The sequence below is a fragment of the Pongo abelii genome, chromosome 18 (genome assembly GCF_028885655.2).
Source record: "Pongo abelii isolate AG06213 chromosome 18, NHGRI_mPonAbe1-v2.0_pri, whole genome shotgun sequence".
Classification (NCBI taxonomy): domain Eukaryota; kingdom Metazoa; phylum Chordata; class Mammalia; order Primates; family Hominidae; genus Pongo; species Pongo abelii.
This window is the reverse complement of record NC_072003.2, coordinates 22,521,441-22,548,644: the sequence shown is the minus strand read 5'-3', so window position 1 is coordinate 22,548,644 and position 27,204 is coordinate 22,521,441. Positions and strand designations below refer to the sequence as shown.

Below are 27,204 nucleotides of genomic sequence, written 5' to 3'. Positions count from 1 at the left end.
AGAGCCAGCAAGCTCAGCTTCCCTTGTCCAGGAAGACCGACAACGCTTTAGCATCCTCGCTGCTCCAACAGCCCCACCCCTTCCCCCGTTCTTTGCCCTAGGTATAGAATCCTCTATCTGGAGATGGACTGGAAGCATTGGCGAGGGGCAAGAGAGGTGGCTGCGAGGATAGTGGAGAAAGGCAAACTGAGGACACGCTGGAGCAGTGAGGAGCCGCTGCGGGAGAGGCAGATCCTACCCACACCACGCCCCTCCCTCGGGGTTGGAGATGGGGGGTATCCTGTTTTCCACTCTGGTCTTCCTTCGGGGTTCCCAGGTCTAACTGCATCTTCCCCCCTGAAAGTGGAGCCAAGCGAGGCGGCTGGGACCCCCTCCTCTTCCGCATCCCTCCCACCCCACACACACTCCGCGTCCAGGCAGCAGCTGATTGGCTGCGGGGAGCTGCGTCCCAGCCCCCCGGCTTTGAGGCGGGAGTGGAGCGGGTCCGAGGTGGGAGGCGCACAGACGGGCTCCGGGAGCCCCTCCCGAGGCTCCGCGCTGCGCGCCCCGCACCCTGCGCCCCGCGCCCTGAGGGAGGGCTGAGCCAGGACTCCAGGCGGGCAGGTGCGGAGCGAGCAGAGGGGATCACGGCCAAGGGTAGGAGCCAGTCCTGCGGGGAGAGAGGCGCTGCTGCTCCAGCTGCTGCTGCCTCCGCCGCCGCCACCACCGAGCCGGCGACCAGAGTCGGGCTGGCAGGCCGGGCGCGAAGCGGCAAGGGGAGCGAGGGGCGCGCTCATGGAGCACACGCACGCCCACCTCGCAGCCAACAGCTCGCTGTCTTGGTGGTCCCCCGGCTCGGCCTGCGGCTTGGGTTTCGTGCCCGTGGTCTACTACAGCCTCTTGCTGTGCCTCGGTTTACCAGGTGAGGGGCGTGGGGGAGAGGGAGGGAAGCCAGGAACCCCGAGTGCCGGGCAATGCTACCCAGAATCCCCCGTCCTCCCCCGTGCGTTCCCTGGCGCCCCCTCGGAAAAAGTTTAAGCTTTAAGGGCAACTATGGATATTTCCACACGGGGGGAAAGGAAGTTGCTGTGCCCTAGCTGGGGACCGTGTGTGTGTGTGTGTGTGTGTGTGTGTGTGTGCGCGCGTGCGCGCGTGTGTGTGTGTCATGACTGTGACGGCGGGCGATGGGCTGGGCATGTGAGCACGGATTCGAAGGTGCATTTGTGCGCGCGTCTGGAGGGGGCGGCTTTCATGGGGTGGGGGCGTAGAGGGCTTTGTGTGTGTTTGGCTTGACTGCATGTTCTGGACAGAAGGCTTCGTGAAGGCTTCCCTTCTCCCGAGGCCCCTGCACGTCCACCCCACTTGGGGCACCTCTGCCCCTCTGCGTGTCCCCGCCTGACACGAGATGAAGCTGGAGACCCTGACATTGAGCACTCTCTTGCTCGGGGGGGCACTGGAATGGAAAAAGAATGCCTAGCAAGAAAAGGGTCTCCCAGCTGGCTAAGGAGAATCAGGGGTTGGCTCTCGGACAATGCCCTGGCCAGGGCAAGGGTGCAGAGACACACAGGGCAGCCTGCGGTGGCTGCCACCTCAGGGGGTCACAGTCCCCTTGAGTACATGCCTGGCCCCCTGACTTGGCCTCCAGGTCTACCCACCCTGGGCAGCTTACGGCTGCTGCGGATGTCTGGCTGGTCCCACATCTTAATGTCCTTTCCAAAGTGTGGCTGAGACTTGTGCTGAATTCCTGAAGAGAGCTGAGCTGCCGAGAAGGAGGGAGTGCTTGCCTGGGCTGTGTGCGAGAGAGAGCGAGAGAGAGAGAAAGGTTTTTTCCTGGGGCTCCAGCTTTGGGTGGACCCTCCTTGCAGGCAGTCTCGGTGGCAGATAGATTCCTAAAGATTACTTGCATGCAGAGAGGAGAGAGGGACTGAAAGAAGCAGAGAGAAAGAGAGAAAAAAAAAATCCAGTGTACAGCCTAAAATCTTAGCATCATCTCCCTAGTCATCTCTTAGTCTGCGAACCTTAGCATCTTGCGATCCTGGGAACTTGGGAGCTGGATTTCTGAGAGCCTGGCTGAGATTTCCTTTCCCAAACATTCAACTTGGCAGTCAGGGCCCCTGATGAGATTGTTTCAATAAATCCCCCCTCCCAAATTTGGCAGGCATGAGAAAGCGCAAGTTTACTAATGTGTGAGCCTCTCTCCCCAAGCCAGTGATGAGGCTTTTATTTCTAACTAGTCGCCCTGGCTGCTCTAGGAGAGCAGCTCAGCCTCTGACTTGCCCTGCCAGGGTGGTAGCACCTTGAGCTGGGATTAATTTCAGTCCAGGTTCCACCTCCCCCCTTCAGCCCTTTGGAGCTTCTCTCCCCAGAGCACTGTTTTGGGAAATGAGTTTTTAAGAAGGTTGGTTATTTGGTGATGCTTGCTGAACCGGAAAAGTGTCAGAACCTCTTTCTCCCTCAGCCTTCCCATCAGAATGTCCCCCAACAATCCACCCACCCTTGCACCTCTTCTACTGAGTGAGGTAGCCACTCACTCACTCACTATCCCAGGCTTTTCTAATGAAATCATTTAAGGGACAGAGACAAAGACAAGCAGAGGTTGACCCTTCAAGAGTTCAAAGCACAGACAAGAGGATGGAGAAAATGAGGAAAAGCTTAGGCCTTCAAAGACCTCAAGGTGGAAGCCAAGGTACCTTGCACCTTCACATCCCAACTCCTATGCCAGCTAGGGCCTTCCTGACACACAGCATTGACATCTACTGTATGCCAGGCACTGTGCTAGCCACAGGCTTAGCCCAGAGTTTGGGAACTTAAAAGGATGAAGCTAGGATTAGTATTTAGCTGTTGTTGATGTCTTCATACCCTCAACTAATAGTTTTGGCCACTATGGTATGCCAAGTTTTAACTGGGTGTCAAAAGGACACAAAGACTCCTAGGATGCAGTCTCTGAGTTCCAGGAGCTCCCAAATGCAAGCGCATGATTCCAAAGACAGCAGATGAATGCGTAAGGACCAAGCAACCTAGAGAAGAATGATTGGAGAGGCCAAGCTTATCCGAAAGTCTTGGTCTGTTAGCAGTTTTGTTAATAGCCCACAAGGCTGGTTCAAAGGGGAATTCTTTAAGTCATTCTCTTAAAACCGTAAAGGGAGACAAGCATGTCCTGGCAATGAAGAGTGAATGTTAATCCAGGTTCTGCTGGGGTGAGGTTGCAAGCTTTTCATGTCTCTGTGCCTCAGTTTCCACAACTGTAAAATGGGAATTATGAGGGTAGCTATCCCCTGGAGTGGTGTTGACAAGTAAGGATGTTGCTGCAGATGATGGCACAAGTGAAACACTCGCCTTGGTGCCTGACATTCATTGATTGACACTGCACTGCTGCAGTCATAGTTATCATGAAGTCGATCAAGTTGTAAGGAGGGGGGTCTACTTGTTCAGCCCCACCAGTGACCAGAGGAGGGACTGAGATACACAGAAGAAAGCATTCAGGTCAGCATGTAACTCCACGTGTTGAGCTCACCACAGTGGTCCCCACCCATCACCTCCCTTCCCCAGCCACCAGCAATTAGCAAACTCTCATTACTCCACCACTGACTGGGAGACGCAGCTTTCCTGGGTGTGGAGTAACAGATCGCAGGTCTTGCTCATATTGTTGAAAACTGAGATTTTAATTGAATCACTATTCCTGGCAGTGGACTCACCCCAAGTTTCCCAAATTCTCGCAGTAGTGGTTGGAGACGTGGGTGGGAACTGAGGGATGGATGGGGAGCACCTGAATGTTTAGCAACAGCAGAGCTAGTGTCACAGGAAAGTGGTGGATGTCTCTGACTACCTTCAGTCCCTAGGTTGGGAGGAAGAGCTAGGGAATTGCCCCAGACAGTCTAATTTTTAACTGGTTGGTGTAGGATCGAAGGAATTCTAATGTGAAATATGGGTACAGCTTTGCCACTTAAGAACTCTTCACCTCTCTTCATCATAATTTTCCCCATCTGCAAAATGGGGGCAACAGTAGTACCTCTTACCCACACAGGTGGTATATATGAAATAAGATCATCTACGTAAAAATGGCTTAGCACAGTGCCTTGTCCAAGAAAAGCACTTATTCCTCATTCAGTGCCTTCTCTACACTGGATCTCTGTCACCTATATTATTACACTTAATCCCTGCCACACCTCTGCGACCTATACCTGTCTTTGAACTCATTTTACAATGAACAAACTGAGACTCAGAAAAACGAAGCATCTTATCTACTGTCTCACAGTCAAGCCAGCATGCAAACATGCTGCCTTATTAAACAGTGCAATAAGGCAAACAGTACAATTTTGTTGTATGGCTTCACCTTCATTACTGCCAGGCAGTTGTTTGAACTAACCTCTGTCCCTCCTTTCTGTGCTCTGTGGAGAAAATCAGTGTCCCACCTGTTCCTAAAACTCCATCTCTTTCCCTCTTTCCTCCTCCTTTTTAAGTAAGCAAGATGTTTCTCACTTCTCAAGACACACAAAGTAAGTCAGCAGAGCCAAAAAGGAAGGATTGGGACACTCATTGGGCCAACTGGAATGAGACAGTACAAAAGAGACAGCAATGCAGGAGAAAATGATGAACTTGAGCCCCTGGGAGAAGACAGTGAGAGGGAGGATGGGTGGGCCAGCTTGATAAGGAAGGAGCAGTGTGAAATTAAACTGAGATTTGAGAGATTTAAAAAAAATTACCTTCTAAAGAGTGCCATGGATGTGCAGAAAGACAAGGTGAGGAAAGAGATGATAGCTTGAAACTGCATGCCGCCCAGCAGAAGGGTGCATTTCCACCACTGCCAAGTGAGGATGATAACATCTGTAACATCTGCCTTTGAGAGTTGGTGCAAGATGAAGGCAGATGATGAGTCTGTAGCCTGGCAGATAGTAAATAAGCCTGACACATGGTAGTTACCATTGTTGTCAACTAGAAGTAGAAAACTGGTGATATGTCAGCTGGACTGAGGCCTGCCGATATGTTTTCTTTACCTTGTAAACATCTCTAATGAGAGAAAATGGAATAAACAGGTTAAAAGGACACACTCTGGAGCTGGACCTCTGGGGTCTGAGTCCTGGCTGTGCTGCTTACAAGTTATATGACCTTGGGCAAGTGACTTTAACCAGTCTGTGCCTCAGTTTCTCCAACTTTAAACTGGGGGTGATCATAAGAATAGTCTACAGTTCGTAGGGTTGCTGTGAAGACTAAATGGGCTAACCACTGAGCACAACGCCTGGAACATGGTAAGCACTCTATAAGTTATTTTTTCATCATTTAAAAATTAGGAAAAAATCCCAACTCACTTTGTGACACCAGCTTTATCAAAACTGGACAAAGACATTACAAAAAAAGAAAACTACAATCCAATGTTCCTCATCAACATAGACACAGAAATCATCAACAAAATATTAGCAAATCTAATCCAGCAATATATAAGAGGAATAACACGTCAGAATCAACTTGAGTTTATCCCGGGAATACAACACTGGTTCGACATGTGAAAATCACTCAGTATAACTCATCATATTAACAAACTAAAAAAAAATGTTTTAAGGCATATGATCCATCTCAATAGAAGCAGAAAAAGCACTTGACAAAATTTAACATCGATTTTTGATAAAAACTCATCAAATTAGGAAAAGAAAAATAACTTCTTTAACTTGATAAAGGGCATCTATAAATAACTTACGTCTTACAACACATTTAATGATGAAAAAACTGAATGCTTTTTCCCTAAGATCTAGAACAAGGCAAGGATGACTGCTCTCACCACTCCTATTAAACATCATACTGGAAGAAGTCCTAGCCAGTGCAATAAGGCAAGAAAAAGAAATAAAATTTATACAGAAAGGAAGGAATTAAGTAGTTTCGGTTCACAGATGATACAACGGCCTTCCTAGAAAATCACAGACTCCACACCAAAAAAACTCCTAAGAACTAATAAGTGAGTTCAGCGTGTTTGCAGGATACATGGTTAGTATGTAAAAACCTATTGTATTTTTATATACTACCAGTGAATAATATGAAATTAAAAATTGGAAATTTTAAAAAATAGATTTCCAAGTTCCCTTAAAAACACCAGAAGAATTGACATTAGATTCACATGCCCAGAAGACAGCAATTTTCTTGAGCTGAGGAATAGCCGCTTGCTTTATTTTATTTTTCCTTTCTTCTTTTTTTTTTTTTGTATTAAATAGATAATGATATTCATGTGACTCAAAGCCTAAAAATATAAAAAGGCACACATTGGAAAGTCTCCCTTCCATCACTTTCTCCTGTTCACCACTTATCAAACCCACCATCACAGAGGTAACCACTGTTATTAGTGTTTTAGTTTCTTATGTATACTTTCAGGGTATCTTCATGCATATCCGAGAAAATATGAATTATGGATTTCAACTCTCCCTTTTTTTTCACTGTCCCCAAAATGAGCACATTATACACACTGCCCCACATTTACTCTTTTTCCACTTAATATATTAATCATCCATGATGGCTTTCTCATTCTTTTATACAGCTGTATTGTATTCCATTGTGTATTTGAATCATAGTTTCTTGGTTGGCTGCCCCTTTCAAAAGCACATAGGCACTCCAATTCTTTTTTTGTTTTTTGTTTTTTTTTGAGATGGAGTTTTGCTCTAGTTGCCCAGGCTGGAGTGCAATGGTGCAATCTCGGCTCACCACAACCTCTGCCTACCGGATTCAAGCGATTCTTCTTCCTCAGCCTCCAAGTAGCTGGAACTACAGGCATGCACCACCACGCCTGGCTAATTTTGTATTTTTAGTAGAGACGGGGTTTCTCCACGTTGGTCAGGCTGGTCTCAAACTCCCGATCTCAGCTGATCCACCCGCCTCAGCCTCCCAAAGTGCTGGGATTACAGGCAAGAGCCACTGTGCCCAGCCAGCACTCCAATTCTGAATAGTCCCTAATGGCGTGCCTAATTGACCTTTGTAACCTGCATGGCTCATCCTTAGGCATATTTGACCATAGGACTCCTGTTATAGCAGTGAGAAAAAGAGCACTTCATCATTCCAGGTTTGCTCTGGCAGTAACTCACTGTGTGACCTTGGCCGAGTTATTATTAATGGGTCTCTCAAAGGCCCAGGTGAGCCAGGTTCTGCTATGTTGCTGTAGTTGGAGACATGGCCCCATGGACAGGACATGAGCATAGACCAATGATGTAGCCATGCTGGAGGCTGCCTGGGCTGGCTTTGGGCTGGGATCCAGTACAGCATTTTTGTAGTTTTCGCTCCTGCTTAGTTTCTGTAACGATCATGTTAGTTTTGCTTTGTGAGATTGAGTGTAAAATACATTGCTTTGGAACTGGGTGTGGATTGAAGTTCTGTATCTAAACCATGTTTGCTTCACCTCTCTGAGCCCTGGTTTTCCCATCTGCAAGCAAATAAGCAGTTGAGTTTAGCAGTTAAGCCCAGTGGTCTCTGAAGTCAAACTGACTGGGTTTGAATCCTGTGCCCCTGACTGCTAATCTGTGACCTTGGGCAAATTTCTCACCTTCTCTGAGCCTCAGTTTCTTCAGCTGTGAGATGGAATAACAATACTTCTCTCATTGGGCTGTTCTGAGGATTAAATGAAATTACAAGAATGCTTAGCACTATTCTTGGCACGTGTTCACTCTCACATAGAGTAAGAGTTCAATAAATGCTATTAACCTTCTGTGCCCTGGATTGGTTGCTGTGACGATTAGAAATAAAATATGCAAAGGCTTCTCACAGTGCCTCGCACATTGTAGGAGCTCGGCAAATAGTAACTCGCATTGTTTTATCGTCTAACATGTCCACGTGCTCAAGCCTTGTAAATGCCCTGTAGCCACACATCACTCTGTGCATAGGTCTTTTCCATGAATCCACAATTTCACTCAAAGTGGAAATGAAACAACATGCCCTGGCAAACTAGAAGAGAATGATCCAATGGATTAAGCAATCAATTCCATCATAAGCCTAGGGAGTTTGTCCCCCTAAAAGAGTTGCTTGTGATTCAGTGAAACTCCTAGAAATAATATCAGTGCAGAACACGAAATGGCCTTCAGCTACAGCTGGCAGAGACCGACAAACACCACCAGCAAGGTTGTCCTGGATAATGCAGTCAGAATCATGAACAGAAAGGGTCCTGCCACTGAACCTCCATGTGGATCCGAAACATATTGGCAAATGGTGATAGCCAATGCCAGCCCTGCAGAGGGCACCATGAAATGACAGTGGCCAGGTGTCTTGAATTCAAATATTTAAACAGAGCAGTCAGATAATGTAAATGAACAAAGTAGTCTAGTTTTTAAGAAGTGCTTCACTTACCCAAAGAATCATGCTTCTCTGCTGTTTTTCTGAAAGGCTGTGGCTCTCCTCATCTCTTATTTTTTCTCAGTTATAGAGACAGATGTACAAAACAAACAAAAAAACAAACTATTTCTCTTAATAATTGCTAACACACTTATAGTGCTATGTACTAAGCTTTCTTCAAAACACTTCAAAGACTTATTTAACTTTTTTTAAATTATTTAACTTTTTTAACTTTTTTAACTTTTTTAACTTTTTTTTTTTTTTTGAGATAGTCTCACTGTGTCGCCCGTGCTGGAGTGTGGAGTGCAGTGGCACGATTTCAGCTCACTGCAAGCTCCATCTCCCAGGTTCAAGCGATTCTTCTGCCTCAGCCTCCCGAGCAGCTGGAATTACAGCCATGCGCCACCATGCCCGGCTCATTTTTTTGTGTTTTTAGTAGAGATGGGGTTTCACCATTTTGGCCAGGCTGTTCTCAAACTCCTGGCCTCAAGTGATCCACCCACCTCAGCTTCCCAAAGTGCTGGGATTACAGGTGTGAGCCACTGCGCCTGGCCTCATTTAACTTATGATTCTTTGACAATTCTTTGAGGCATGTATTACCCCCATTTTTCAGGTGAGAACTTTGAGACACTTCCCCAAGGTCACACAGTGAAGAAATGACAGGGCAGAATTCAGTACTGCTTCTCAGCTTTCATATAAGAAAACAGCAGCAAACGCTCCTCAATGATAACCAACATTCAGACCAGGTCGAGAGAAGTGGGAGTGACCACAACAGGAAAGACAGGGACTGAGGGAGCTAGAAAGTGCCACTGCCACTCCGCTTTCCAGCCGGTGGTTCAGTGTTGCCAAGTTGTTCAAAAAATCTAGAAATCCAGATTTTTATATTAAATGTCCGTTGTTTCACATGTTGGCAACTAATTCAAAAATTTCAAAAACACTATGTGAGCCAGCACTTTGTGAGCCAAACCAAACATATCTGCAGGCTTGATATGGCCCACCACGCTGCCAATTCACAAACTCAGGGGTTGGGAAAGCTGCAAGAAGCACCAAAAAACACCAATGGGGTCACAGCAGGTGGAGAAAAAAAAAGAAGAATCTAGAGGGAGGATCGAGGGAAAACAGGGATGGAGACACAGAGAAATATGTGGCTAAAGTGGAAAAGCATGCCAACCCATGAAACCAGGGATTTGGGATAAGCTGGAATAAAGAGCTCCAAAAAATATCACACATTGCATGCTAACAACATCTTGAAACACAAATCCACCATTTTGTTTTGGAACAGGAAGTGTCCTTAGAACCTGCCAGCATGGTGGATCAGGATGTAGGCTCTGTGGTCCCCAGACCTGGGTTCAAATTCCAGCCTCGTCGTTTCCTGTTAATGGGGCTCTGGCAAGTGGCTTCACTGTTTCTGAGCCTCAGTGTTCCTATCTGCAAAATGGGCATAAGAATCCCTTTTTCACAGGGTTCGTGGTGTAGCTGAAATGAGATAATTCAGGGTTGCATGGGGCACAATGTCTGGTACTAACCATTACTGTGTGCTAAGAATTCTTCAAAACACTTCAAACACATTAACTTATTTAACTTTTGTTGTTGTTGTTTGAGGCAGAGTCCCACTGTGTCGCCCAGGCTGGAGTGTGGAGTGCAGTGGTGCAATTTCAGCTCACTGAAAGCTCCACCTCCCAGGTTCAAGTGATTCTCCTGCCTCAGCCTCCCGAGTAGCTGGAATTACAGCCACCATCCCCAGCTAATTTTTTGTGTTTTTAGTAGAGACAGGGTTTCACCATGTTGGCCAGGCTTGTCTTGATTCCCGGTCTCAAGTGATCCGCCCACCTCGGCTTCCCAAAGTACTGGGATTACAGGTGTGAGCAGTAATGGCTGCTGTGTTTTCTATGAGTCCAAACATCCAAATTTTATGAAATGAGGGATTTGCAGAGCTAGGAATGTGATATGGTTGAGGTTTGTGTCCCCATCCAAATCTCATCTTGAATTGTAATCCCCAACGGATTAGGGAGAGACCTAGTGGAAAATTATTAGATTAAGGGGTGCTTAATCTTTTCTCATGATAGAAAGTGAGTTCTCATGAGACCCAATGATTTTGTAAGGCAGTTTTCCCTGTTTTTGCTAGCTCTTTTTCCTGCCGCCATGTGAAGCGGGTCTTGTCTTTGCCTTCACCTTCCACCATGATTGTAAGTTTCCTGAGGCCTCCCCAGCCATGTGGAACTGTGAGTCAATTAAATCTCTTTCCTTTATAAATTACCTAGTCTCGGGTATGTCTTTATAGCAGTGTGAGAATGTACTTATACAGAATAGCAGAGTCTTAACCGGAACTTACTTTTCCCAAGTCTCAGTTCACTTTTTACGAAATCACACTGCTAGCAGTCTCTTAGAAGGAAGCAAAAGGAGTAAAGGAAAAAGAGGCTGGGAGATTTTAGAGCTCAGAACGATTGCCTAGATATTTTTGCTTTGTTTTGTTGGTATACAGGATTATTTTAGGTGGTACGAGTCTGTAGCATTGAATCTCTTTTCAGCTGTCTTAATCCTTCTGATTCCATCAAAGGGAAAGTTTCAGCTTGGTGCTAGTGTATGTTTAACACCTTTTTAAATATGTGCTAAATCTCCCTCTTTTTTTTTTTAAACAGGGGCTCACTCTATCGCCCAGGCTGAAGTGCAGTGAAGTGCTCACTCATAGCTCACTGCAGCCTTGAACCCCTGGGCTCAAGTGATCCTCCCATCTCAGCCTCCTGAGTAGCTAGGACTACAGGCACATGCCACTGCACTCAGTTTAAATCTCTCTTTTGAACAGACACAGAGCAGGCCTTGGGCCCAGACCTTGGCAGGCAGCAGCACCTAGCTGGAGTTTAATGTGCCTCTTGTATTGTCATTGTATTTCTATTTAAGACTACCTCCTGTTTACAACTGGGAAGGGAGGCCGATTTGTGATCTGGGGTGGTTATATACATGTGCCGTCCAATAGAATAACCACTAGCTGCATGTAGCTACTGAGCATTTGATATTTGACTAGTGCAACTGTGGAACTGAATTTTTTATTTCATTTCATTTCAATTAATTTACAACTAAAATCGCATACTCAATTCAGTTAGTAGAAAATAACTGTATACTTGGAACAATTTGAGTATGTGAATCTACTCTTTCAATCATACATTTTATGACATCTAAATAGAGGTCAGAGACTTCCGATGAAAATTTATCATCCATAGAGATATGTGCTGGAAGCATGAAACGCACAGCAGATTTTGAAGATTTAGCATGAAAAAAAGTTAAATATCTCATCAATAGTTTACATAAATTACATTTTGGATGTACATAGTTAAATAAAATATATTGTTAAAATTATCTTCTCCTGCTTTTTACTTTATTAATGTGACTACTAGGAAAATTTTAATTATATACGTGACTCACATTTATATTGGTCAGCACGATTATATAAAGTATAAATTTAAGGAAAAAAAGGCAAATCACTTTCAAACAAAATGCTAAATAAATGATAGTACTCGTGACACAAGAATGCAGCAAAAATCACAAAGTTGGTGGGTGTCTTAGTCTGTTTGGGCTGCTGTAACAAAGTACCATAGACTAGGGGGCTTATATACCACAGAAATTTACATCTCACAGTTCTGAAGCCTTTATAAATTAGTGGCTTTATAAACTAGTGACTTCTTTTCGTGCCCCTCAAGTCTGAGATCAGGGCGCCAGAGCAGTCAGGCTCTGGGAAGGGCCCTCTTCCAGGTTGCAGATTCCTGACTTCTTGTTGTATCCTCTCACGGGAGAAAGAGAGGAAGACAGCCCTCTGGAGTCCCTTTTTTTTTTTTTTTTCCACCCAGTCAATTGGAGCTTTATTTTACTATGGTTGAATCAATATTCCATTCATGAGGGCTCCATCTCAGGACCTCATCAATTCCCAAAAACCCCATTTCCTAATCCCATCACATTGGGGGTTAGGACTTCAAAATACAAGTTCAGTGGGGAACACGTTCAATCCTTTGCAGTAGGACAATCACTAAAGTCTGGGGAACACTGTTCTAATACAATGTCCTTTTTTAAAAGTATATTTAATTTAGAGATGGGGTCTCACTATGTTGCCCAGGCTGATCTCACACTCCTGGCCTTAAGTAATCCTCCTGCTGCAGTCTCCCAAAGCTCTGGGATTACAGGCACAAGACCCTGCACCTGGCCTACAATACCCTTGATGGAAAAACTGAGGCTTAGAGGGAAAGGAAGTTCCCCAGGGATGCGTACATAGCTAATTAGCAGCAGAGCTGGGCCTTGACCCCAAATCTCTGGGATTCCAAATCCAGTGTGCTTTGGCCATTGCTGCAATTTGGCCATTGCAGCAGTGCAGCAGTGCAAAGCAAGCGATCAGCCTCCTGCCTCCACCTCTACCAAGGGAAATGTAACGATGGTAGGGTCAGGTGTGGGGAGGAGGTGACTACTTTAGATCCTAGCACAATTCAAAGGGAGGGAATTTTACTGTATGGGTGACCCAGGATCTTTGTTTTTCTCTGAAGTGGAAGCAGAATGGCTTGTGCTTTTCTTAAGTGATGGTCATGACCTGCTGGACATGAGAGGAAGCTAGGAATTTTAACCTCAAATGTGTGTTTTCATTTTGCCCCATGGCAAAAAGGATGAGAAGAGAAATCAGAGAGCACAATCAGACAATGCACCTGCATTCATTGATTCATTTATCCAGCCCTCCATTCACACATACATACATACATCCGCCCACACATCCATCCATCCATCCATCCACCCATCAATTCATCTATCCATCCACCCATCCATCCATCCACGCATATATCCATCATATGTCCATGCATCTATCCATCCATCTGTCCACACAGCCATCCATCCATCCATCCATCCATCCACACATCCATCCATCCATCCATCCGTCCATCCGTCCACACATCCATCCATCCATCCATCCATTCTGGGCCTGGCATTGCTAGGTACCAGGCACCATGCTAGGTATGCGGTGAGCCAAAAAAGACCCATTTTTTTGCCCTTTTGGCATTTACACACAACACACACACACACACACAGAGAGAGAGAGAGAGAGGAAAGACCAGCTTGATCAGAAACCCAAATAAATGTAAAAGTTCAACTGGGAAAATGTCATGAAAGAGAGCTACTTGGTGCTGTGAGAGCTTATTACTGAAGAAATTGACCCAGACAAGAGAACTCAAGGAAAGCTCCCCTCAAGAAGGAGTGATCGAAATCTGAAGGACACGGAAGGAAAGAGTGGAATGGAGGGGGCAAAGGGAGCAGGCTGTGCCATGACCCTGAGGCAGGAGGGCACTGGTACACACATATCAGGACAGCAAGAGGGTCAGAGTGTCTGGAGTGACCAAAAAAGGAGAAGGGGGATGCATGGTGCCAGATGCAAGCAGAGTGAAACAGGAGGCCAGCACCTTATAAAAGCAGGTAAATTGACCCTGAGTTGGGACAACACGTTCTACAGAATATGAACTGATGTGTCCACTAGTGACTTCTTTTCTTTCCCCGCTTGTTTGGCAAACACGGGTAGAGCTGGGGGAATTGCTTTTCAGCCACAGACATTTCCTATTTTCAGCTAAGTGCAAAGCAAGGGATCAGCCTCATCATTTCAACTGGGGGACTCTACCCGGACACAGACACACACACAGGCATGCATACACAGACACACATGCAAACACACACCACATGCAGAGACACACATACATATAGACACACAGAAGCACACATAGAGATGCACACACAGAGACGTGCATGCAGATACACACCACACACAGAGATACGCATATAGACACACAGATGCACACATACACCACACACACACACACACACACACACACAAACACACACACACCCTGCAGCCAAAGGTGTAGCATGGCCATGGTTCTGTTCTCGCTGCAGCTTTTAACTTTTAGCATTCCAGCCTCACCACAGTTCAGCCCCACGGAGCTGCCAACAAGAACCATCATCTGCCTCCTGAAAGAAAGCAGTGTCTTCCCTGGAATGTGGTGGAATGGGCAGTGGTTGGAGAGAGAGCATAAGAGGGTTGGAGTCATAAAGACGGTCACGGTGGGCATCCCTTAAAGGAATCAGGGACCCACACTCCTGACCCTCACAGACCATGGTTCCGCCTTGTGTCCTCCCTCTGCACCCACGACCCTTCCAGAACACCCCTTCTTCCTGGCAGAGGATGTCATGGAGGCAACAATGGTTTAGGGATGGGGCACACCTGGGCTTGAGTTCAGTGCTGCAACGTTGTTAGCTGCAAGACTGTGAGCAGGTAATTTCCCCTTCTTCGAGCCTCAGTTTCCTCATCTGGAAATGAGGGTGATAAGATCAACTGTGTTCACTTAGCTCATATGCATGAGCCCCTGTCATGTGCCAAGCACTCTTCTAGGCAGTGGGAGAAAACAAAGAAAAATACGAAGAAGTCCCTGCATAAGCAAGGAGACAAGCAGCAGGCAGGGAAGTCAATGTACACACAAAACCATTTCGGATACTGACATGTGCCGTGGAGACCATACGAGGTAAGGTGATAGGGAGCTCCATTAGGTTGGGTGGTCAAGAAAGGGTGTTCCAAAGTGGTGATGTTTGAGCAGAGACCTGAATAATGAGGTGGAATCAGCCAGGGTAGGCGTAGGGGGAAGGACATACCAGGCAGAGGGAACAGCCGGGGTAACCCAGAGGTGAGAATGAGCTGGCACAAAAGACCAGTGAGGTTAGAGTACAATGAAAAAGTGGGAGAAGGGGCAGGAGATGATGGAGAAGAGATAGGCACAGGCTGGGCTAGGTGGGTGATGGTGGGGAATTGAGATTTGACTTCTTACATGCTGCAAGAAGGCACAGGAGCCCTTTGAAGGGTTGACGTGATCTAATTTGGGTTTTCCAAAAGTCTCTCTGGCTGCTATGAAAAGAGTAAATGGTAGAGATGAGAGGGGCTTAGCAAAGAGAGGGAGGTGGCTGTGGCAGTAGGAAGGTTCTAACGGGTGCTGGGCAGAGAGAGGAGCATCACCAGGGTGCCCAGAACAGGGCCTGGCACCCAATAGGAGTGCGGCTCAGAGGTCATGTTCACATCCACCCTCTCTCATCCTCCTCCCACCCCAGCCACCATCACCTTCAGTCTCCACATAAAATATAGACAGCCCAGAGAAATGAGCAGGATAATGATGTTCTCAGACACCAAGGACGTCTGTGCCTGGCTCTCGAGGGCTGTGGGAAGCGCCCGCGGCACAGTGGAGAGCGATCCTGCTAATGCAGGGGCGAATCCTGCTAATGACCTAGCTGTGGGCAGTGGGCGAATCCTGCTAATGACCTAGCTGTCAGCTGTAAGAATCCTGAACAGAGAGAAAACAAGGGCCTGGGCTGGGCTGCTGTCCGACAGAGGCGAACAAGAAGAAAAAGGTAACCTTCAGCACTGTCGTTTGACAAATAAAAAGGATTGAGTTCTGGCCAGAGTGACGGAGGGACATTGTCATTGTGACTGCATTCAGTACTGATAACATAGTGTCTAGCAGGGAAAAGGGAATAATGACCCCGAGTCCAAGGTGGAGATTCCAAGGACATCTTGAAAATGGCAGACATAGCTCACAGAAGAGGGAAGAAAAAGTTGGTTGCTTCTTGGATCTTCTCAAAACAGACCTTCAGGCCAGAGAAGGATGGCTCTGCCTGTCCCTATTCCCTCCACCAACACAAAGATTTTTCTTACACCTAATCTGTTTCTCTCGCTTCTGTTCCCTGCCTTTCCCCTGTAGGAATTTGAGTTTACTATGTTCATGCCTTCCTCAGATTTGACTATGTATGCAATACACACACACACACACTCCACATCCATTTACACCATCACATTATTTGCCTTATCTCCTCTCCAGCCATTCTAAATGCCTTTCCTGCAAGAAAGAAGGGCTGTAAGACCTGGATTTGAGTTCCACCTGGACTTTTTTGCTGGGTATAGTTAAATCCTCTGAACCTCTACATATCCATAAAATAAGGATGAGTGCCCATCTTACTGAAGGGAATATGTAATGTAATATACATAGAGTGCTTGGCACATAGTAGGCATTTAACCAATAGAAGAGTTCCTTTTTTAAAAACTGACAAGGATTTCCTAGTGGATCCTCCCCTGGGCCCTTTAGCCTGCATTATCAAGGACCAGGTTTCATTTCATGAGGCCCTACTTTGTGCCAGGGACTACAGGGACTACAGGGAAAGACAGAGATGCACATGAAATGGCTTTTGCCCTAAAAGAAGTCACGCTCTAGTTAGGTAGAAAGGAAAATTGATCATCATAATAAAATGAGACTAGTTCTACAATGAGGTGAGGGTGGTGAGGGGTGAGGGCATTTAAATTCCTGTGGGGACTGGAGGAAGGGCTTATCTCTGCATAGGAACATTGAAAAGATGCTGAATTAGACTGTGTACCCTTGACAGTAGGCATGGAGTCTAAGTCAACTCTTGATTCCAGTGTCCTCTGGTGGGCCTTGGCACATGGTAGGGGGCCTGGTAGGTATTGGATGGATGGATCGGTGGATTTATAGGTGGATGGAGGGATGGGTGGAGGGATGGATGGAGGAAGGGAGGGAGGGAGGAAGGGATGGATGGATGGATGAATGGATGGATGGATGGATGGATGGATGGAATAGATGGATAGATGACTACCTTCTTAATCCCATAAATGTAATCTTCATACTAGCCTCCAAGAATACTGAAGACAACGTCTTGATCATAACTATCTTCATCATCATCATCACCACTATTACCATTTGAGTACTTACTCTGAGCCAAGCACTAGACCAAAATGTTGCTCCATGTTGCCTTATTTAATCTTTATAGCAGTGCCCGTGAGATTGATACTTCCATCATGCTCATTTGGCATATGGGGAAACTAAGGCTTCGAGAAGTAAAGTGGCCTGCCCAAGGTAATTCAGGCAGTGAGCAGCACAGCTGAGATGTGACCGGCCTGCATGTCACTGCTTATGTTCTGTGCTTGCCATTGGGCCCACTGCAGACATTGGTATTCAGGGCACAGGACAAGAAAAATGCTGTGTCTACAGACCACTCTGCCTTGGTTCATCCTCCCAGCATGGTCTTTGCAGCTGTTTCAAGGAACTGTGTCTTCCTTCCCGATTGAAGTTTCTCCCAACATCATCCCCATTACCCTCTCCCCAAGTAGATGTTTTAATTACTTGAGATTATTTTTAATCAAGGACAGGTAGGTGAATTTCCTCTACACCCCACACCTAACCTACAAAATGGAAATTCAGTTCCCTCTTCCTTAAAAAGAATATTGTGATGAAAAAATCCCCCTGAAAAAAATTTCTCCTCTTCCAGATCCTTCCTTCCAAGGATTGCTTTCTCAGCCTTAAGTGGGCTCAATTTCAGTCGAGTACTTAGAATTCCAAATCCAGTTCACGTAGTGAATGTTTATTGACCACATATTATGTGCCAGACTCTATTCCTAATGCTTAAAAAGAGTCATCAATTATAACGATTAATGTTAATAAAGTGCTGACCAATGTGCAAAGTGAATTAAAATTTACAAAGAGCTCATCCATTATGAAACTGAAAGCTCAGAAGAGTTAAGAGACTCTCCCAAGCTACTACTAGTAGGCAGGACTGAAAACCGAAGCTACATTCTTGGATCTCAAACCCAGGGCTCATCATTCCCTTATAGACACAAAGCTGTCGAAGGCAGGAATGACCTCCAAAATGAAGTCCCCCCTCCGAATCCTACTAGGACCTTCCATTGTTCATTCGTTTGTAAATTGTGATAGCTACTGGTTCCATAAAGGCAAATAAATCTGGGTTCCTACCCTCAGGAAGGGCAGAGTCTAGTTGGAGAGATGCAGAAGTAAATCACATTACTGTGAAGATTGATGTGTGATGTGCAAAAAGAAAGCCCAGCTTACCATGGAATAAAAATGGAAGCTCATCAACCGCAGTCTTGGGTTGGGGAGCAGTGCTGGGGAAAAGGTGGGGTTGACAGCATGATGGCATAGCCCCAAGTCGGTGGCCAAATACTGCATTCATGCCTTTCCACCACCACATCCCCTCATTTCACAGTATCCATGGCTGAAACATGGATAGTAAGATTGCTGACTTCTTAATGATAGACAATAAACTAATAGTCATTTACCATAGTTATAATTAACATTGAGTTCCTACTACATGTTAGATATTGTTTTAAACAGATTACCCAAATTAACTAATTTAATCCTTCTAACCCTATGAAGTAGATGCTATTACCCAATTCTACAGATGAGAAAAATGAGGCACATGGCAAATTACTAAATGGCTCAAAGCCAAGCTTCAGACCCAGGCAGCAGGTGCTAGAGCCTATGCTCCCATCTGCTGAACAGCGGCAAGAGGTGAGGATTTTTTTTTATTTTTATTATAAGTATACTTTAGGTTTAGAGTATATGTGCGCAATGTGCAGGCTAGTTACATATGTATACATGTGCCATGCTGGTGCACTGCACCCACTAACTCGTCATCTAGCATTAGGTATATCTCCCAATGCTATCCCTCCCCCCACCCCACAACAGTCCCCAGAGTGTGATGTTCCCCTTCCTGTGTCCATGTGTTCTCATTGTTCAGTTCCCACCTATGAGTGAGAATATGCAGTGTTTGGTTTTTTGTTCTTGCGATAGTTTACTGAGAACAATGATTTCCAATTTCATGCATGTCCCTACAAAGGACATGAACTCATCATTTTTTATGGCTGCATAGTATTCCATGGTGTATATGTGCCACATTTTCTTAATCCAGTCTATCATTGTTGGACATTTGGGTTGGTTCCAAGTCTTTGCTATTGTGAATAATGCTGCAATAAACATACGTGTGCATGTGTCTTTATAGCAGCATGATTTATAGTCCTTTGGGTATATACCCAGTAATGGGATGGCTGGGTCAAATGGTATTTCTAGTTCTAGATCCCTGAGGAATCGCCACACTAACCTACTCATCTGACAAAGAGCTAATATCCAGAATCTACAATGAACTCCAACAAATTTACAAGAAAAAAACAAACAACCCCATCAAAAAGTGGGTGAAGGACATGAACAGACACTTCTCAAAAGAAGACATTTATGCAGCCAAAAAACACATGAAAAAATGCTCACCATCACTGGCCATCAGAGAAATGCAAATCAAAACCACAAGGAGATACCATCTCACACCAGTTAGAATGGCAATCATTAAAAAGTCAGGAAACAACAGGTGCTGGAGAGGTTGTGGAGAAATAGGAACACTTTTACACTGTTGGTGGGACTGTAAACTAGTTCAACCATTGTGGCGGTGAGGATTTTAATAGTGTTTTTGGGAAGGAAGTTCTCTGGCTCTAAGCTCAGTCAAGTGAGTATTTTCATGAAAGCAGTCATCTCTGTCTTCTGAAATGGAGATGTGGGGTTGAGACACCCACTTCTGGGAGATAGAATGGTAAAGGCTGTCTGTGTTGGAGATAAAGGTACATCTCCACAAACCAGTTAGTAACTGTTTTTTCTGAGAGGAGGTTGAAATTGTTAATGAGAGTGGCATCTAATTCTCCATTGGGTGGACTAGGTTTGAGCTCTGTTTTTTACACTGGAAAGAGCCAGAAATTGGCAGAACAGTTGTGTGGGAGATCTTGTGATACTCCGGACATATATAGAGCTGCCTGGGGACCCAGCAGACAGAGTGCACAGCCCAGAGTTGGAAAGGAGGCCATTCTCCCCACCTCTGCTCCAAGTGTAGCCTGTCTTGGTTATGGGCATTAATAATGTTGTAAATCTTCCTGTGTTAGTTTGCTAAAGATAATGGCCTTCAGCTCTATCCATGTCCCTGCAAAGGAAAGACCATCATCCTTAGCAAACTAAAACAGGAACAGAAAACCAAATACTGCATGCTCACGCTTCTAAGTGGGAGCTAAATGATGAGAATACATTGTCACATACAAGGGAACAACACACATTGGGGCCTATCAGAGTGTGGAGGGTGGGAGAAGGTAGGGGATCAGAAAAAAATAACTAATAGATACTAGGCTTAATACCTGGGTGATGAAATAATCTGGGGCTGGGCACAGTGGTTCACACCTGTAATCCCAGCACTTTGGGAAGCAGAGGTGGGTGGATCGCTTGAGGCCAGGAGTTTGAGACCATCCTGGCCAACATGGCAAAACCCCATCTCTACTAAAAATACAAAAATTAGCCAGGCATGATGGTGCGCACGTGTAGTCCCAGCTACTTGGGAAGCAGAGGCACGAGAATCACTGGAACCTGGGAGGTCGAGGCTGCAGTGAGCCAAGATCGCACTACTGCACTGCAGCCTGGGTGACAGAGCAAAACTCTGTCAAAAAAAAAAAAAAGAAAAGGAAAGAAAGGAAGAAGAAGGAAGGAAGGAAGGAAGGAAATCTGTACAACAAACCCTTCATGACAAGTTTACCTATGTAACAAATCTGCACATGATGTACCCGTGAACTTAAAATAAAAGTTAAAAAAAAAGAGCATTGTAAAATGGAATCTTCTTCCCATTCTATTTTCTAACTAGCCATTACTGATACATCTGGGCTTTGGTCCTCTTGATGATGCTCTTGCTGGCTCTAATAACTTTTCAGTTAATTCTCTTGGGTTTTCTAAGCATGTGATTATATTGTCTGGAAAAAAAAAACTGATAAGAACAATTATGCCTTCTCCAATTGCTACAGACTTCTTATTTTAGTTTCCTACCTTATGGCTTTGGCTAACCTGTAGGTTTGAATTCTTTACTAGTAGCATTAGTATTTGGGATTAGTTAACTTTACCAATAGTATTTTACTAGAATAAGGAACACATACTGAGTTTTTCAGCACAAACAGAATGACTTTGGTAACACAGAGCTAAGAAGTCCCTGAAGTGACTCAAGTATAAAATGATGACATCTAGACTCAGATGCTGCCTTAGACAAATATTTGTCAAGTTCCTACTGTGTGTCAGATACTGTGCTAGGGACTAAGAATGTGGCCCTAAACAAGACTGACACACATCTGCCCTCCCAAAGCCCCCAGAGTCAGGATGACCACAGAAAGAGACAAGACAGAATGCATCTGAGAGGTAATTTGATGAATAATTTTCTGGATGTGATCTTACAGGCAGGCAACAAAATATTACTCCACGTCTCAAAACCTGGTTGTGTAATTGATAATGACCAGGAAATTGGCTAAATTTTTATTAGCTCCTGAAATCTATTACAATCTATTCATCTGAAAAAAAAGATAAGAGCAATGAAATTAGAATTCTTCATCTATGAATGCTTTTGAGAATGCAAATTCAAGAGAAATTAGCAAATATTTTAATTTTCTGCTATCTCGCTCTTGATACCAATCAGGCTACCTCTGAAATATCTCGTGATAATTAACGTTTGTCTAATGCTTATCCACTCTGCAAAACCGCTTCACATGCGTTATCTCCTTAGGTCCCCACAACAACCTTGGGAATTTGCAAAGCAATTTCACTGAGGTTATCACACTGGATTCGTGAATTCTCATCCCTCATTTCCCTGCAGTCCACACGCCAGCCAAGCCTGTCGTTTTACAGTTCTGCAAACACAGCATGCTTTCACACTTCCTTGATTTTGCACTTGCGGCTCCCTCTGCCAAGAAAGAAACCCATCCTTGCCCATCCAAGGAGTGTCCTATTTATTCAAGGAAACCCTGGGCAGGCAGGGAAGATCCTCTTCCTCCTGGGGCAGCTAGGAAGGTCTGGGCACCTTGGAGTAGGGAGCACCCAACAATGATGCCCATGTCAGGGGTAGACCAGCAGGCCGGTGGGCACAAGTTCTGTCCTGCATCTGATTTGGGTGTCAGTGAAAACAACGCTTCCCATGCCTCCTCTTATAGAAGTCCAACAAGTGACCCGTTAGAGTTGAACAGACTTGGCTTCAAATTTCAGCTCTTCAACTTACCAGCTATGTAACCTTGGGCAAGTCTCTAAACCCAATCCTAAATCCCCTCCTAAATAGAGTACATTAACATCTACCTTCAAAGCAAGAGGAGCTGCAATGACTATTGCTTATAAAACACTTGGGGGAGAAAGAGCTTTGGGAAAAATAGCTAATGCATACTGGGCTTAATACCTAGGTGATGGATTAGATAGGTGCAGCAAACCACCGTGACGCACCATTTATCTACGTAACAAACCTGCACATCCTGCACATGTACTCTGGAACTTAAAATTAATAATTTTTTAAAACACTTATTCCCATTTCTAGCGTATAATAAGAGATTGTTAAATGGAAGCTTTTTTTTTTTTTTGAGATGGAGTCTTGCTCTGTCACCCAGGCTTGAGTGCAGTGGTGCGATCTCGTCTCACTGCAAGCTCCGCCTCCCCGGTTCACGCCATTCTCCTGCCTCAGCCTCCCGAGTGGCTGGGACTACAGGTGCCCACCACCATGCCTGGCTAATTTGTTGTATTTTTAGTGGAGGTGGGGTTTCACAGTGTTAGCCAGGATGGTTTCGATCTCCTGACCTTGTGATCCGCCCACCTCAGCCTCCCAAAGTGCTGGGATTACAGGCGTAAGCCACCGCGCCCAGCCGCTATTATTTTTTATCATAAAGATTACTTCCCTTCTGGAAGAAAAAGTTATAGAATCATGTCTCATCAGCAGCAGCAGCATCATCATCACTATGATTGCTGCTTCTGCTATTATGATTTCCATGTTCTCTTATTTCTAAGGTGGGGCAGAGAACTGCTGGCTTTTTCTACTGACGCTTTCTCTGTCCTGTCTTGGAAACAGTATTGCAGAGGAAAAAGGAAGTTAGTGTGTTTGTCATAGGCAAGATTACAGGCAAAGGCTGGGGGCATCAACCTATCATCACTGGTGGCTGGACAAGCTGGTTCATGAATGATGGACAAGAGTCATCCAGACAGAGTGGATGGGGGAAGTGTTAGAAGAGGAGAGAACTGCGTAGGCAAAGGCCCAGAGGCTGGAGTGAGTGTGGTTTGTTTAGGGAGCTTGAAAGACAGTGTTTTCTTTCAGCCCACATATGGTGGGCAGGAGGGGTGAGTAAAATGGGATGGAGACTGGCACGGGGACCAGGATTCCAGTGGTGCTTATTATGTACCCCAATACTAGTCTCGTTTTAGAGGTGAGGAAACAGAGGCACAGAGAAGGTGGGTAACTTGCCCAACATCACACAGCAAGTATGTATCAGCTCTGGATCCAGCGCCCACGTTCGTTACCACTGAGCCAAGAAGGCATTGCTTCTTTTTCTCTGTGACACGCAGGCACGTGTCCTGAAACCAGAAAAGAAGCAAACTCCTCCAGAGTCATGAGGAAGAAAACTACCTTCACCTGCTGAACTCAGCTGGAGCAGGTTGGAAGCCACTTTCTCTGTGCCTCCTCCCAGGGTGCAGAGGTGGGTTTTTAGAAGTTCCCAAACATAAAACCATTTCCATTTCCATATAATTACGCCTCCTTGACCTACATGTCATTTGGCTGTGTGCTTGGGCTGGAGGTACAAAAAACAATTTCTCCAACCACAGAAAATTGCTTCCCGAGGCCCCTGGGTAATTAGACATTGTCCTCTGGGCATGGCCTGTTCCCTGCCTGTCCACGTCTCCTGGTACAGATGCTGCCACTTCAACCCTGTATCTGCCGAGAGAACGCGGGTCCCATGGTGGAACAGAATGTCCATTAGGGAGGTGGCCTTGTGGAGCGGGCAGCTGGGCCATTTGCACCAAAGAATTTTCTAATGTTCTTGGACATCCAGATCCCGTGGGACCTTCCCTCTGCTAACCCAAGACGCGGAGGAGGGTGTGCATTGTGTGGGAGATTGTTACCTCTCAGCATTTCTGCTGTCTCTTGTAAAATTTTATAAATGAAAAAGTTCCCATATCAATCCCTATTCGAGAGTTTCAGTGAGATATACAGAACCCTCTGTTCTTCACCTCCCACCTTGTGTCCCTTCAGGGATGTCTGTGGTTTGGGGGAAAAAATAATAAGTTTATTTCTTTCTTTCTTTCTTTCTTTTTTTTTTTTTTTGAAACAGGGTCTTGCTCTGTTGCCCAGGCTGGTGAGCAGTGGCATGATCTCCACTCACTGCAGCCTTGACCTCTTGGGCTCGAACAATACACCCACCTCAGACTCCCAAGTAGCTGGGACAGCAGGCACGTGCCACTGCACCTGGCTAATTTTTTTGTATTTTTGTAGAGATGGAGTCTCCCCATGTTGCCCAGGCTGGTCTTGAACTCCTGGACTTAAGCTGTCTGCCCACCTCAGCCTCCCAAAGTGCTGGGATTACAGGCGTGAGCCACTGCACTTGGCAAATAATAAGTTTCTTGTTAGTAAAACCCTTTAATGTTTGATGCCCCTCAATGACTCCCTATTGCCTCCCAACAGATCCAACCCAAATAGGGCTGCAAAGCCATTGAAATCAGGGACTGTTACTTCTCTACCTTGTCTCCAGCCAGGCATCCCTCCCTACTCTCTCTTGGGTGAGGGTGAGCAGATGACATAAAAGAGAGAAGCCTCGTGGGGATGTGAACTGGACGGAAGCCATATGTGGAAATGTGAGTCCAGCATGGCCTTCCCTTCTGATTTTCAAAAGAAGCTCAAATCCAGGACTGGATATGAAATACTCCAGTTTATAAATACAGCAACTAATTCAGAAACCTTACAGATGCATCTGTCTCCTAGCCCCACCCACCCCTGCAAAGAATACACCCCACAAGCAGTCGGTCTGTGACCTCTATTCTATGCTGAACTTCTACCTGCTCAACAGCCATCCCGTCTCTTGCTTCTTGGCCTTTGCACATTTCATTCCCTCCTATTGGCATGCTTTGCTTCCCAGTCACTTGATTGGCTTCTATTCCCCGCTCCCATCACTGCACACATGCTGCTTCCTCCAGGAAGCCTTCCATGATCCTCTATATTAGATTTCTTCCCTCTTCCTAAGTGCTCCCATAGCATACTGTCTTATTCCATCATGGAGCTTCTCTCTGAGTATCCATCTGGCTTCTCTGCCAGGCTAGAGCCTCCAGGAGGGCAGAAACTGGTTCTTCAGGTTTACTGACATCTGCAACCTGTGGCAAGGTGCCTGAACACATTAGGGAGTCACTATTTGCAATGGAAAGAAAGTGAAGGAAGTTGGCCTGAGTGGGCTTGATGAAAATGCAAAATCCTCCTCACTTAGGTTGGGTTGGTGAACAACCAAAATAACATTTGAGCGTCACCACGTGCCAGGTGCTCTTCTAAGCACTTTATTTGTGTTAATGTATTTAATTCCCACAAGAATCATATGAGATAGGCATTACTATCCCCACTTGACAGATAAAGAACATCGAGGCATGGAGTGTTTAAGTAACTTAGCCACGATCACAAGACTAGGAATCAGCAAACCTGGAATTCAACCCCATGAAGTCTGGTTTCACTCTCGGAGCTCTTAATCTTTCCTCATTTCAACAAGGGAAAAGTGTTCTAAGAGCAACACTGTCAATCACATTCAACAGGGAAATGAATTCTATTTCTGAGCATCTACTCCATGCCAAGCATGGTACAGATGATTTCGCACATTAAATTACTCAGTCTTCTAACAGCGCTTTGGAGAGATGTCCCCATTGCACAGATGAGAAAACTGACTTAAGTGTTATGCCCAAGTCAGTAAACGGGGAATTTGATTCAATAGCTATTATAGAAGGTAACAGAAAGGAGTGCCCAAGAAGCTACATAGACACTGGATTTAGAGAGAAAAAAGCAGAGGAAAGGGGTGTGATCAGTCATCACATATATAAGGGAACACCATGAAAATGACAGCAAACAGACTGATGTCACACAGAGAGAGCCTTGGGGAGTCCATCCATCCATCTAGCCATCCATTCATCCATCCATCCATCACTCTTTCATCCCAAAAACATTGATGGAGTGCATACTCTTTGGCAGCCCTGTGATAAGTCCTCAAGGTTTAGAGTAAAGAGATACAGTCCCTGCTTTCCAGGGGCTCCCAGTGAATGGGTGATAAAGATCTTGAAGAATATCATCATAAAAATCTGTTAAATACTCTGGCCAGTGAGGTGCTTAACTCAATGCATTGAGATTAGAGAAGCCTTTAAAAATAAAGTCTTCTAGGCAAAGGGTTGTGGGTGGGGAAGGTATTTCAGGCAGAAGAAATAGCCCATGCAATGCTATGGAGGTAGGAAAGTGTGTTGCGCGTTCAGGCAATGGCTCCTAAAATGAAGTGGCAAGGTGTATTTGCAGGGCTTGCAGAAGGGAGCTGATGGTGCGGGAGGTATCTTGTGGGTTGTGCAAAGATTTTGGATGTTGGCTGGTAAAGCAGAGGTCTCAAACCTGCAACCCATGGACCACCCTGTGTATTGGGATGGGGTGTGTAACTGTGTTGCTTGCAAGCCTCTCCTGAAACACTGGAAGACCTGACCACAGTTGGCTGTCATTCCCTCATGGGAAACTGCCAAGTGGAGCTAAACGGTGACCATCTTCCTGCAATGGGGCATGCGATATCCTGCTCAACGGAGGTGCCCACATGGCATGCCCACTCCACAGATTTATATTTCCTGCCCAGGCCCTGTCATCATTTGAGTTTGCAAAACCTAACGCAGAGACGTTGAAGGGAGCAGGGCGTTTGAAATGACGCCTCATGCTGCCTTGGGATGATCTATTTAGTAAGTTCTCAGCACCTTGACCTAAGGAACGGATCTTGTACTCTGGGAGCCTGACCCAGGTTCTGGCACACGGTTGGGCATCACTAAATTTATGTTGAACTGAATTGGATTTATGTGGAAGATTCTGGCACAAACCCTCTTCTCAGGGAGCTAATGGTCCCAAAAAGATCTCTCCCACACACGGAACACCAAATTAATTTCCAATTAATTTCCAATTACCCTGGATTACAGCACCTGATTCATTTTCTGCAGTAAACCCTAAGTACATTCAAAACTGTTAACCAGCCTTTTG

General features: G+C 45.5%; 1 protein-coding gene across 1 annotated transcript in view; it reads left to right on the top strand.

The window, feature by feature from the left end:
• The first annotated feature begins 478 nt into the window (after positions 1-478).
• Positions 479-27,204, top strand: part of GPR139 (G protein-coupled receptor 139) — a 49,482-nt gene continuing 22,756 nt past the window's right edge. Inside the window, exon 1 of the mRNA XM_002826198.3 lies at positions 479-901. Coding sequence (XP_002826244.3) covers positions 775-901 — 127 coding nt within the window. The 5' untranslated portion in view covers positions 479-774. The remainder of the gene's footprint in view (positions 902-27,204) is intronic.